We start from the raw sequence: 13,503 nt of genomic DNA, 5'->3' as shown, positions 1-13,503 counted from the left end.
TAGACAACTAGTGTGTGCTTTTGATAGGTACCCAAGTAATTTAAAAACAAAATCTGATTCATGGCTCAGAGGAACAGACCATCTCGTCTAACTTCCTTTGTTGTTTCAGATGCTGTGAACAAAAATACTTACCAACTTTCGAACATCTTCAGACCAAACCTCTCCTCTCTGTGTCTGTTCAGCATAAAGTGAGATTCCAAGGAGCTGATTGAACAAAGAATTCAAACCTTCCATGCACGCTCCAAGAGAGAAAAATGGACAGTATAAGCCAGTATCAATGTTGTACCTAAGGAAATACAAAAATCCCAAACCAGTCAGTTAGTTGAGCTACATAAACTACAGTCTTTACCTCCAAGTCACAGGATGTGACAAAATACACCAGATAAGCCTCAAGGCCCTTATTGAGCATGTTTGGCTTTATTTTTCAAATAGTGAAACTAAGTCACAGACTAGTTATGGCACAGTGTTTCACAGTAACTTAACCTTTCTTGGATACCAAATTCAAATTTGGATACCAAATTCAGCAGATGGTGACTATGATTTTCAGAGATGTGGTGAACATGAGCTGAAACAGACCATGGCAACACCATGGGTGGCCAGGCTGTGGCTTTTGATCCACAAGAGACCACCGGCACTCAAGTGCCATTCCCATGCCAAGGCTGCATCGTGTGACTGATCAGAAAATGGAGCTGGCTTTGGCTGTGGTGTAAGCCAAATCCTTAGCTAGGGCAGGAAACCAACCAGTAAGCACTGCTGACTCTGCAGTCTTGTCTTTCGCTGGAGCAACAGAAACACCAAGGAGACACAATCACCTCCCATGCATGAATCACACCTCAAGCTCTGGGGACTCTCTGAACCATGTAGAAAGTATCCTATAGCTTTGAGCCACATCAAGATTTTAGTATGTGACGTGGAGTTCAAGCATGGCCAAGCTTCCTGAGCCTAATATCAAACAACTAAATATGTTCAAAACACTGTCGCACAGAAGACACACATGGGGAGGAAGACACCATGCATCTGCACACGCATAAACTGAGAATGAACAAAAAGCAATTATAAAAGTAGTTCAGAGATGTATGCAACCTATACTTGGGCTCAAACTTCCTGAGACTCTGACCCTAAAAAGTAAACAAACTACAAGTGTATCAAGCAAACAAATCCTTTGCAAACTTACACCTTCCACAAGCTGCTCAGGGCCACGCAACTCTTTGGAGACAACAGCAAAATCAGAACTGGAATTTCCTTGCAGTTGTGCGTGCACCCCAAATGGCAAAAATATTCTTGCTCCCTCATTTCACCTACAAAGTCCAAGTGTTAAGTTATTTATAGCATTTTCTGGGGTCTCAGAGTAAAGACTGTTAACTCTAGAGAATCACAGTCCCTTCCATCTTCTTTTTTCTTTCATGCCCTTGTGCTTTTGCGTCTTAATGAAATGGTAACTAGTCACTGAAATTTAAACATGCATCAGCTAGACTACAATAGCTGAACACCGAAGATGAGAACCATGCTATTTTAAGGCCTATGATCAAAAGGCTTAGTTAGAAACCAGCTGTGAAAGAGTCAGCTAATCCCTATCCACTTACCTACCCTTCCTTCCTTCCCACTCCCACACACAAAAGAAAAGACCTAAAAAACAAAGTCCACTGGGGACACTGCGTTTGCCAATATGCTGCTTACAACTGCAGCTACAATTCACTACCCAGCTTTACTGCACTGTGATGCACAGCAGGGTGCTGTTACTTGTCTAAACCACGGCACTCGTTCTTGAATATGTCACCGTATTTTGTTTTATTTTTCTAGTATCCTGTGTTACCCTTATCACATACTCTAGCAGCATTTCGCAACTACCATAGCAACATCTGTCAAAAATAGAGGTATTCTCAGTTACAGGATTTTGCTTATTTTCACACTACAAATGCAAGAAGCTAAAGCCAATGTATTCCATTCTATTTTTAATTATAGTAAAACATAGAAAATAAAGCAGATTTTGCCTCTACCATACTGACACAACTTCTTCCAGATGTGTAGCAACTCTTAAATTCACACTCTGCATGCTGCAGTACACACATTTTCCTTTTTACTCAAAGAGTCTTTAGATCAAAAGAACAAAAATAAGCATGACATAAATCACTTTAGATCAAGTTAGATAAAAAGACTGGAAGCAAGTCTCTAAAATAAAGCAGAAAAGATGACTTTATTTCCATGTAATAAACCACAGAAATTTGAGTATGAAAAAGCTCCTGCTTTACACCCGGAGCCCCCAGAAGTACAGAATTACAATGTATGTGTTGAATAACCTGAGATTTTTATGTCAGTAATTCCTGAGAACTGCAGCTCCTTCAACAGTGGCACTTTTTGGAAAGCTGTAGTAGGTGAATCTCAGATGTCTCCAGACTTGTATATTATCACCCTGTGATCACCTTCTGCTCAGACTGTTACCTGAAAACTTAAATCCACCACTAAGTGTTTCAGTCCTCCTGATCCTGCTCTGAAGCTTTCCCTGCATACAGACTACAAGACCTGTTAAAATGATCCTTTTATTAAAAGGAAAAATAACACCTTTTAGCAGTGAGTCATAATGACCTCCATAATAGTTTAGGACTGTTTTTTGTCACATCACTTCAAAATCTTATACCATCATCCTACATACTACTATGAATACTAAGCTGAGTTTTCCATTTGTAATTCAAACAATTGCTGCTTTAACTAAAGACTGACCATAAATGAAAAGCTCACTATAAAAGTGTCTCAATAGTTTACTATAATGTGAAGCAGGATTTCTGCACATACGCCCCTCCAAGCTGGGAAAGATGATTATCCTTATTTTTAAAATTATAACATTTATTTTAAAATAAATTAAGGATGAAATAGTAGGTAACGATACTTTTTTTGTATAGCTAAAAAATTACATGAAGAAAAAACCAAAGTTATACATCACGTATACATGTCCTAATTCAGCCTTGAGTTGAGTAGTAACCTAGAGCCAGATCTCCTCAGAGCCAATTCAGATGAGCAGCATTTATTAGTTCTGGCTCTGCCCCAATCCTGCTCATCCCACGCTGGTTTCTGCAGAGCCACTCCAATTTACCTTGGTTTAGGTTCCAGAAAGGTTTATTAATCCAGGTGCAGCACAAAGCCCACCTACAACACTATCTCAGAACCAGGGGAGTAAGACAGACACGCTCAAGTGGTTTCATACAGAGGTTGCATGAGGGCTCTTTGCAGGGCTGTTTGCAGAGCTCATTTCAATCAGCCCTGCCAAACCTATGCTGACCATGCGCAAAGCCCATCTAGTACCTTCACACACTCCTCCCCCCAGACATCCAATATCATCCAGGGTTTCCCTGCCATTTCCTCCCTGTCAACTGGGAGAAGAGAGCTGACTGTACAAGATATTTCGAGAAAGAACCCATATGATACAATACTACCAAGACACACTTTAGTAAATCAAAATTTAACTCCACCAACAGCTCACAGTCATAGCAAACCATCAGATTTTCACAGCTGCAGGAAATTAAAACATGTAACTCCTACCAGTGAGTTCAGCTGCAGGAAAAAAGAATATGAAAATGGTAAGAAAGTCAAGAACAGCACCCTCGAGACACTTCATGAAATTAAGCCACGTTTACACAGGAAGCAAGAAAAATCAAAAGAAGTGTGATATCAAGAGACACCAGACTGCTCAAAATCTTCTGAGGAGCAGAAATTTTTTTCTGATGGACCAGCTAATCCTGGAAACCACTTCCAAGCACATGAAAGAAAAGAAAGTCATCAAAAGTAGTCAGCATGGATTCACCAAGGGCAAGTCATGCTTGACCAACTTGATAAACTTCTATGATGGAACAACTGGCCTGGTAGATGAGGGGAGAGCAGTGCACATCACCTACCTGGACTTCAGTAACGCCTTTGACATTGTCTCCTGTAAGATCCTCACAGAGAAGCTGTCGATGTATGGGGCTGGATTAGCAGACAGGGAGGTGGATTGAAAACTGGCTGAGTGGCCGGGCCCAGCGGGAGGTGATCAGTGCCACAAAGTCTATTTGGAGGCCAGTGACAAGCAGAGTACTCCAGCAGTCAATACTGGGTCCGGTCCTGTTTAACATCTTCATTAATGACCTGGATGATGGGGCAGAGTCTACCCTCAGCAAGTTTGCAGATGACACCGAACTGGGAGGAGTACCTGATAGGGGCGGTGCTGCCATCCAGAGGGACCTCGACAGGCTGGAGAAATGGGCTGGCAGGAACCTTATGAAGTTCAATGAAAAGTGCAAAGTCCTGCATCTGGGGAGGAACAACCCCAGGCACCAGTATATGCTGGGGGCCACCCAGCAAGAAAGCAGCTTTGCAGAAAAGGACCTGGGGGTCCTGGTGGACACCAGGTTGAACATGAGCCAGCAGTGGGCCCTTGCTGCAAAGAAGGCAAATGGCATCCTGGGCTGCATTAGGCAAAGTATTGCCAGCAGGCTGAGGGAGGTGATCCTTCCCCTCCACTCAGCACTGGTGAGGACACACCTGGAGTGCTGTGTCCAGTGCTGGGCTCCTCAGTACAAAAGAGACATGGACATACTGGGGAGAATCCAACAAAGGGCCACCAAGATGATTGAGGGACTGGAGCATCTCTCCTGTGATGAAAGGCTGAGAGAGCTAGGACTGTTCAGCCTAGAGAAGAGACGGCTCAGGGGGATCATATTAATCCTGGATTAATCCTATTAATCTTATAAATACCTGGAAGAAGGGTGCCAAGAAGACGGAGCCAGGCTTTTGTCAGTGGTGCCCAGTGACAGGACCAGAGGCAATGGGCACAGACTGAAACACAGGAGGTTCCCTCTGAACATCAGGAAACACTTTTTCCCTGTGAGGGTGACTGAGCACTGGCACAGGCTGCCCAGGGAGGCTGTGGAGTCTCCATCCTTGGAGATGCTCAAAAGCAATCTGGACATGGTCCTGGGCAACTGGCTCTAGGTGGCCCTGCTTGAGCAGGGGGTTGGACCAGATGACCTCCAGAGGTCCCCTTCCAACCTCAACTATTCTGTGATTCTGCGGAGACGTCGTATGGAGCCTATGACTAAGATCACACAGCTGCAATATGAGATAGATTCCAGCTTTATCAGAGGAAGACAACGTTTCATGCTAACTGCAAAGGATTACCACACTCAGTTGAAATACTGGATTAACGTGTTTGCTGGGGGGGCGGAGGGGAAGAACTCTGAAACTACTTTATGTTTCATTTCATTTCTGTCAAAAACACAGATACATACTAGCAGGAGAAAGCAGTGATATTTCTTCATGGATAGAAGAGATAACATGAATATATTACAGGGAGAAGATAAGTGCCTATTTCTTCCTCATTCTCAGCACTCCTTGAACATGTGCATTGTCCCCATGAACTTACCCAATGATGGGGATGATGGGGAGAAGGCTTTCTGATAGGTATTTTGTAATACACTGTCACTATTCAAAGTGGGGGAAAAAAATCAGTCTGTAATAGTTTTGCCTTTTGGAAAAGCACGATACTTATCCACCCACACATGAAAACAGCAGTAATAGACTATACTCTGGCTTAAGGCAGACTCCCAGGGGAACTAGTCCCCTACCCTGGCTAACGTTTGAAGATGTCACAACCTTGACATTTTGAGTACAATGAGGTCCTGATTAAACAACCACTTTAATAATAACTACACAAAGTTAATGTCAGTCACTTCTGGTAGAACATTGTCAGGATCAAACCTCTCCCACATTTAATGAAAGATGAGTGTTAATATTCCTCTTGCCAACAAATCACAAAAATGTTTTGAAAAACAACATTTTTTATACAGAACACCAAAAAAAAATGTTTCTAGTTCTGATCTCACTTATTTCTCCATGTCTGCCTCACCTACTACACCAGTGTACAAACAAAGATCAAAGACGAAGATACTGAAAAATCCTCAAATAGCACTAGTGTCTTATGACAGAAGACTGATATTTAAATTACTTTTGTACAATCCTGATAGCAATCAGTGGTGATTATTATACCTTAAGTTATCTGGCATCCATAGTTGATTGGTTGGTTTGCTAGCCACTGCAATGTCATAGGAGTTATGACGCAAGTGGTTAAAATACGATAATATAAAGCAATTTTCACAATCAGATGATACTAATCAATAACACACTTCAAAATGAGTATTGGGTACTGAAAAAAAGCTACTGCTCCAGGAAGTGGATAGTACATCTTCAAAAATCTTTCTCTAATACCAGTCTATACCCACTAAGCAGTGATCATTCCAGACACCAAAACACAGATTTAATTCAAAAGTTTTGAATTTGGTCCTACCTCATACATGAACTCTCTTTTAACAAATCAAGACCAACTATCATTGAAGAAAGCCTAACCCCAAATTTGCACTGATTCCAGGAAAACATTCTCTTTGGGCTTATTTAGGAATAGAAATTAGCCAAAACCTCAGCTATCTGAAGCTGATGTCCTATAACCAAAAACTCAGTTCCTGGAATTATTATTAATAGATGATCTTGCCTTTCAGTAGCAAGAGCAAGCATATGACTGACTCTTTTCTGAGCCCCCACCTTCAAGATTTAATGCTACTCACTGCAGAATGAAAGGTGTAATGCTAGATAAGATTAGAGGACAATGGGGAAAAGGGAAGAAATTAATTTAAAAGACTTGAATCTTTCCCAAAAAAAGAATACTCAATGAGCAGAACAGGAAATCCTACAATCTCTACTAGATCTGTAAAACTGAAGTGTGGCTGGAGGGTGTGGGTGGAAAAATATTTGGAAGAGTTTACAGACAAACTACATGCTCCCTTATTGAAGATTCTTGCTTGATTCCAGGCACTCAAACGGTAGCAGCCATTAGCAACTTCATTGTTTCCAGATGACAGGAAAAAAGCATCTGTTTGCTAGCAAATGATTACCCAACCTCAGTTATTCACAGCTTCATCACCTTAGTGAAACTGCAAGAATACATCATTTCCCAGGCACAGTATTTCAGTGTTCAAATTCATGCTCATCTAAAACACTGTAGCACAACTTCTTGGCAGCAAAGGGGACTGTGATTGTGACAGCAAGCCAAACTTCTCTTCCCTCAGCCCTTTGAATGAGATTTCTAATGCTGTTCAAGGGTCTCGGGATGTATCTTCAAAACACACTCTGACCTGGGCCAGTTTATCTAAAAGACCACATAAAACTCCAATGTGAAGACTTCTATCAATACACTCCTTTAGCACTTTAAACTGCCCTGTAACAAAGATAGAGCTTGTCTGTGTAGGATGCAGAGCCTTTTTGAGGGCTGATCCAAGACTGTAAAATTAATTTCTCCTGAAGCTAAAGGGGAAACTCAAAGTTCACCATCTTCTATCCCAGGTGTATGGTGTTTCTTTGATCGTTTTTTTCAAACGTGAAATGAAGTGTATTTGAAAATGCACACAAAAGCCTCCCAACAAAACCCTACCAAAACAAGGCATTCCACTGCACATTACTTCTCTGTTGATAGAACGAAAGGACAAAAACTTTAGTTAATGAATTAACTGATAGTGACTGACTCTATATAAAACGGAGCAGAGTTTCCAAAGTACTACAGCTTAGCCTGCCCCTGAACTGCTCACTGGTCAGAGCAAAGCAATTTTCATAAACTACATGTTAATAACTGTTGATGACCCTACTGTGCATATAACTATTTTTATTATACTACATGTTAAAGTAGCAGCCATTCTAAGAATCACTTCATGCATGATTTTCAAGCTGTTGTCAACTGTGGGCTTGGATAGTTGTCTAGCTTTGTTCCTTCTATTTAAAACAAATAGTAAAAAATTCAAATAAAACTGCAAGAAGCAGCTGCTTTAATGTGAGCACACTCTTTCTGGTCACTCTTTGGCAAGCTGCCTCTACATTTATTCAGCCAAGTTACAATTTTTATCTCCAACAGGAAATGCATTCAAGTATTTTTGGGAAAAGAAATCAGAAAGGAAATTATTACAACCCATACTGAACTACGCTAACAGACATTCTGCTACCAGTAAAATTTCTGCTAAGGGCTACTGCTACTAGCAAGAAAGGCTAATGTTCTGGAGACAGACAGCTAAAATCTGTGTTGGAAACCAACTGGAGCTCCATTTGGTGACAACAACTGCAGAGCAGTGCCTGAAGACAGGTTTTCTTGTATGCTGTTAATTTGCAGCTTGCTTGCTGCCCACGCTGAGGCAGACAGGCAGAATTCAATGGGGAGGATGATGCACATGGCATACTAACATTGTACTAACTGTCTCCAAAGCTGGCAAACACATGGAAACACGGTTACACCACTTCCTAAGGAAGAAAAAGGATTCAGGTCAGCTAAGCAAGCCAGGGCAAGAATCAAACATCCTGTCTGGATACCCTTTCAATTAAAATGTGAGTTCTGGGCCCCAGCAAGTTGATTCAGAGTGCTTCAAATAGGCACCTAGGATGCCTATGTCACCAGAGAAAGGCACACACAAATATAATGCCACTCAGGCTCAGCAAGATACCAACTAGAGCTAACTAGCAGAAGTCTTGAGCTCAGCTCAGCTATGAGCTCATGAGCAGCTTTTTCTATGGGAAGATGCCTTTGAAAATGCAGGCAAAGGAGATGGAAGAATGGTGGTCTAATGAAACACAACAGAACTTTGCAGAGAATTACATACTCCAGTCAAAAAGATTTCTTACCATAGAACCTTTCTTCTAGGGTATCTGAGGTCAAAAAAACAGGTATGGATTGATTTTTGATACTTGCAGTGCTACAGAAAGTTTTCCCAACTGCCCTCGAACTTGAGCACGTAAATTTTCTTAAGCCCTTATTGTGAAACTTAAAGGATCTGAATGCACTTCTGGAAGAGCAGGAAAAGGAAATACCAAAATTTGTATCCATTACAGACATACACACCAGAAAACACAATTATTAATCTAAAAGATGACTTCTGAAATCAAGAAGGCATTTTTACATGACTAGATATTAAAAAAAAAAAGATTGCTTTTAGTTTAGATGTAGGAAATATGATATTGCATTTACGTAAAAAAATAAAGGACACCAGTATATAAATCTCGCTCTGAACAAATCAGAAACAGCATCAACAAATTTATACATGAACTCATCTACAGTGGAAAAGAGTATTTTTCTGTGTCCAACTTTCAGTTAGCTACTTTGACTTAAAAAAAAAAAATCAAGAATTAAAAGTAGTCCCTTTTATTGTAATAACGAACCTTAAATTACTTTGTTGTTCCTGTAGAATTGCGTAACTCATATGCTTAAATGTCCAAAATTGTGAAAGACTGAGAAGCACAAAAAATGAACAAAAGAAGTTTGTTCTGCTTTCATTTTGTCTTAAAAACATATTCCAATAACCTAATTCACTCTGAACATCTGATTTCAAATGCCAAAGCATTTGTATTTATAACAAAGCCCAGGAAAGAATGAAAATTTTCTTATGTACTTTATGTCAGAATGTGAGCTCAGAAACTTTACAAAGAGAAATCTCAGTACCCTCCTAAAGAAAGTAGAAATATCAAAGAAAACAGTAGTTTCTTTGATGTAAATTCCTGCTTTATATTAAAGGATAAACTATGTTAAAAAATCCAGACACCTTACTTTTACAGTATGCAGCCCAGCACTATTTTTAAAAGAAATAATGTAGCCAAACCAATTTAAAAACCAATTTTAAAAAGAAGTTAACTGGCACAATGAGGTTTGGTTATTCTTCAAGAACAGCAGGCTTCAAACAAAAAGGCTGTGTCCCTGTGAAGAACAAAGATGTAGTATGTGATTATAAATAATTATTTCTAAGCTTGTATGACTTCACTGAGTCTAAATAAAATGCAGACTTCTAAAATCTCTTTCATTTAAGCTGTATATTTGGAAGGAAACTAAGACTGTTTTGTGTAGCATGACTTTCATCTATTCTGTTAAGAACGTTTTTTATAAACTTGGACATTAGGGATATTTGAGTAAGGATCACTGTTCTTCGTAACATGAGCATTCAGACTCTTAACAATTGCAAATTAGCTGCTTGGCAAGAATTCTTGTTGGTGGCTATTAAATGTAGTCCCTGATATATCCTGACTTTCTTTTTTTTTTGAGAAAAATTATTATCGTATTGACGTCCACAAAAATATAGAACACTAAGTTAACTATCTCTAGTAAAACAGATTCTGTCAAAACTTTCAAAGAAACTTGAAAAAATCTTGTTAGTGGAAGATAAAAGTGAGATGAACCCCTCAGGTTAACTTAAAGAGATCAAGACAAGGAAAACCCCTTCCAATTTTCATTACATGCCAGACTATGAAATTTAATTCTTTACCTGAAGGGAGACTCTTCACCATGATTTATAGAAGACTCTGGATTTCTTAATAATAATAATTATTATTATTATTATAATAGAAAGCCTTTGTACTCTCATCAATCATAAACTAGCACCTGTATCTCACATTCCTTTTTTCTTTGTTAACTGTACTTCATAGAATATTTTGGAGGAGGTCAGGGGGTAATTCAGAATACTGGTTTAGTATCGACACTGTATGCAACTTTTAGATTTGACTTTGTTTTCAAATCAACAACAATTTCTTTGTCCTTCCACAATGCTTTGAATAAAGAAATAATTCTTGAAACTTGAATTCTGCTTCACAGCAAGCCTTTTCAATAACTTTCAGGTTTTCCTCCAAAAGGCTTAGTCCACTAGCTTAGTGACTGGTAAGTTAAATGGACTTTTTGCACCTACATTAGTTGATTTAGTAGAAGGCAGGCCTTCCCTTGCTTATAAACAGATAGTTATAGAAAGTTTTCCTTCTCTGTGAGCACTTTGGTTGAAAGATTTTCTGGTTCTTTTTAAATTCTGCATTATTTTTCCACTTCAGCTTTCAATTTGAACAGAGTGACAGTTTTCTCACATATTCCACAAAGGGTCTGGGCTATTTTTCCACATGGTGTTCCCAACAGAGAACACTCTTTCTTAAAACTAAAAATAATTTAACAAAAAGCAGCCATAAACAAGTTTGTTTACAAGTAACTTGCAAACCTCAACATTAGTTGCAGCTTTTAGCAACTTGAGAAACATCCAGTTATGTTTAGGTACCTCGGTATTGAACCCACCCCTCTGAAAAAACAACAGTGCTGCCCACTCTCCCCTGAAGCCAACAGCCTATGTATAGTCCCAACAAGAAAGGAGATGATTATTCCTAATTTCTGCTCAGCTGGTCACCCCAAGATCCAAAACGCCTGCAGTTGCTGTGGTGGCTTCTCTTTCCTACACAACAGGAAACTGGCTTATTTTGGCATTGATTTGTTCACTCCCAAGGCCAGTCTTATTTATTTCTACAGTCCCAAAGAGACAGACCAGCACAGAGTGCAATACCCTGCAAACACATCCCAGTTGCAAGTTGAATAAAATCTGTGACATTTTGGCAAAAATCCCAACAGGGAATTATAGCCAGCGAAGTCAGACCAGCCTGGTAAGCACCAAAGGTTAGGGGAACAGGAGTGAACACCAAATACACTAAGCTCACCTCTGACGGTTCTCAAGAACAGTTCTGTTGCCTCCAGCAGAAGTGGCTTAAGCACAGTCAATCCCACCTTCAAGGCAAATAGTTGACCTCAAAAGGTGTCTTCCAGCATTGTTTTTTTTCCTATGACCCGGAAGAAGTCAGCAAGGCTACTACATCTTGACAAGATCAGGGCCTTGGAAATTATTTATAACTGCAGCTGCACTTACTGAGAAGTAATGGGATTTAATTAATACTATGGTACTTGCCTGCACTAAAACTCAACAGTATTATTTTTATAATATACATATTAGACATATTCTTACTTGTTATAGGCTGAAGCATGTTCTAGCATTCACTGTTTTATTACCCTTAGCCTGCCAAAATTCTTGAGGTTCTCCTAATTACTCTATCTTCTTTTAAGATACTACTACCATGAATTTCAGACTTTTGTCTCCAGTTTCTCTTAAATGTACATTTATACTGACATCTATTTTCTCTGCCATGTAAAGTATAGCTACAAAAACACTACACTGTTGTAAGTGTGGGTTTAAAGCCAGAGAGGCTATTTAGCATAATTTTTTTTAAAAAAAAAAAAGTAAACTATCCCGTTACCATCAATGGGAGACTTACACTTTTGAAGTAGGATCAAGTTTCTAGGGAAAAGATTTGGTGAAAGCTGACAGAAACAAAATTACTATGGCTAAGTTTACAGAAAGAAAAACGTACTCTGTGAATTAAGTCTGGAGCTCCTCCTGCTGTAAAACTTACAAAACAGCAGAAATGGTCAGTAACAACTGTAGAAGCAAAGAGTGAAAAATAAAGGCAACCTGATATGACAGCAGGTGTCATTAAAATTCAATAGTCCAAACACATGTGAATATCCTACATTCTTCAGAAGTAAATATCCAGCTCTTAAAACTAATTATGAGGAATCTAATGAAGGATTTGTTTCCTTAAACCTGTTCTAATATAGAATAAACATATATTTAGAATATAAAATATATAAATACATTTAAAATATACAACATACAGATATAAACCAGACACATTAAAAATATGCCATGAGTTTTACCGTCATTTGAGACAAATTGATGTAGCTGGTCAAAACCTGGAGAACTAAAGAGGAAGTAAAAGATCACACCAGGATCACATTGTCTAATGTTTGCTCACAACATTTCTGTTTGCAAATATGGTCATACAGACCAAAATAGGAAACAGTAAACCTTTTTTAACAGACACAGATACTGTCCCATCTAATATTTCTTGCACTCCTTAGTGGTGCATGTGGGACATAATAGAACGTAGTGCTAAGTTACTTAATCAAGAACTAAACCCCTGTAGTCTCCTTGTTTATACCTAGGTTTGTAAAGATAATCTGCATCTTATGTACCTGACAATATCTAGGAAACTATGGTTCTGTACATCAGCTGGAGCCACAACGGCAATCGTAGTCCAAAAGAAATACCAAAAAGCATACATTTGCTTCCCTTTCAACAAAAACATTTTACTAAGCAGAAAAAAAACAGAAATTCCTAACAATACAGAAATCCACCAGACAAACTACTACTGAGTCCCAAAACACGACAGACAAAAACGTAAGCCAAGCTCTGCACACAGCACTATTACAGATATGACCATGACATTTCTGTAAAAGACATAAAGCTAAAAGTAAATTTCCTCCAAAAAAGAGAAACCCTTGAAGAACAAAGTAATTGATCTACTAAACAAAGAATACTAGGAATGGAAGAAATGCATGACAGGTAAATATATCTTGTTTGAAAACATATTCTGTCATTCTATGATGCAAAAATGCAAAATAAAATAGGATACAAGAAGTAAAAATTAAATAATTTATTTCTCTTATAAATAAATAAAATGAAACACAATACAATTAAAAAACAAAAAAACAACAAAAAAAACAACAAAAAAAAAACAAAAACAAAACAAACAGAAAGTATAAATTATTTTCCCAGGAAAAAAAAAAACCAAACAAACCAAGGAAGAGAACATCAC

The 13,503-nt window shown here is 38.7% G+C and overlaps 1 protein-coding gene across 8 annotated transcripts in view; it reads right to left on the bottom strand.

Annotated features, from left to right (window-relative positions):
- The window catches only part of MIPEP (mitochondrial intermediate peptidase), a 99,179-nt gene that overhangs the window by 66,776 nt on the left and 18,900 nt on the right, over nucleotides 1–13,503 (bottom strand). For all 8 annotated transcript variants that reach the window (XM_075139919.1, XM_075139915.1, XM_075139920.1 and 5 more), the window contains exon 11: nucleotides 133–286. In XM_075139919.1, coding sequence (XP_074996020.1) covers nucleotides 133–286 — 154 coding nt within the window. The remainder of the gene's footprint in view (nucleotides 1–132; nucleotides 287–13,503) is intronic.

Source organism: Calonectris borealis, chromosome 1 (assembly GCF_964195595.1).
Source record: "Calonectris borealis chromosome 1, bCalBor7.hap1.2, whole genome shotgun sequence".
NCBI lineage: Eukaryota > Metazoa > Chordata > Aves > Procellariiformes > Procellariidae > Calonectris > Calonectris borealis.
The sequence above is the reverse complement of the archived record's forward strand: the minus strand, read 5'-3'. Positions and strand labels throughout refer to the sequence as shown.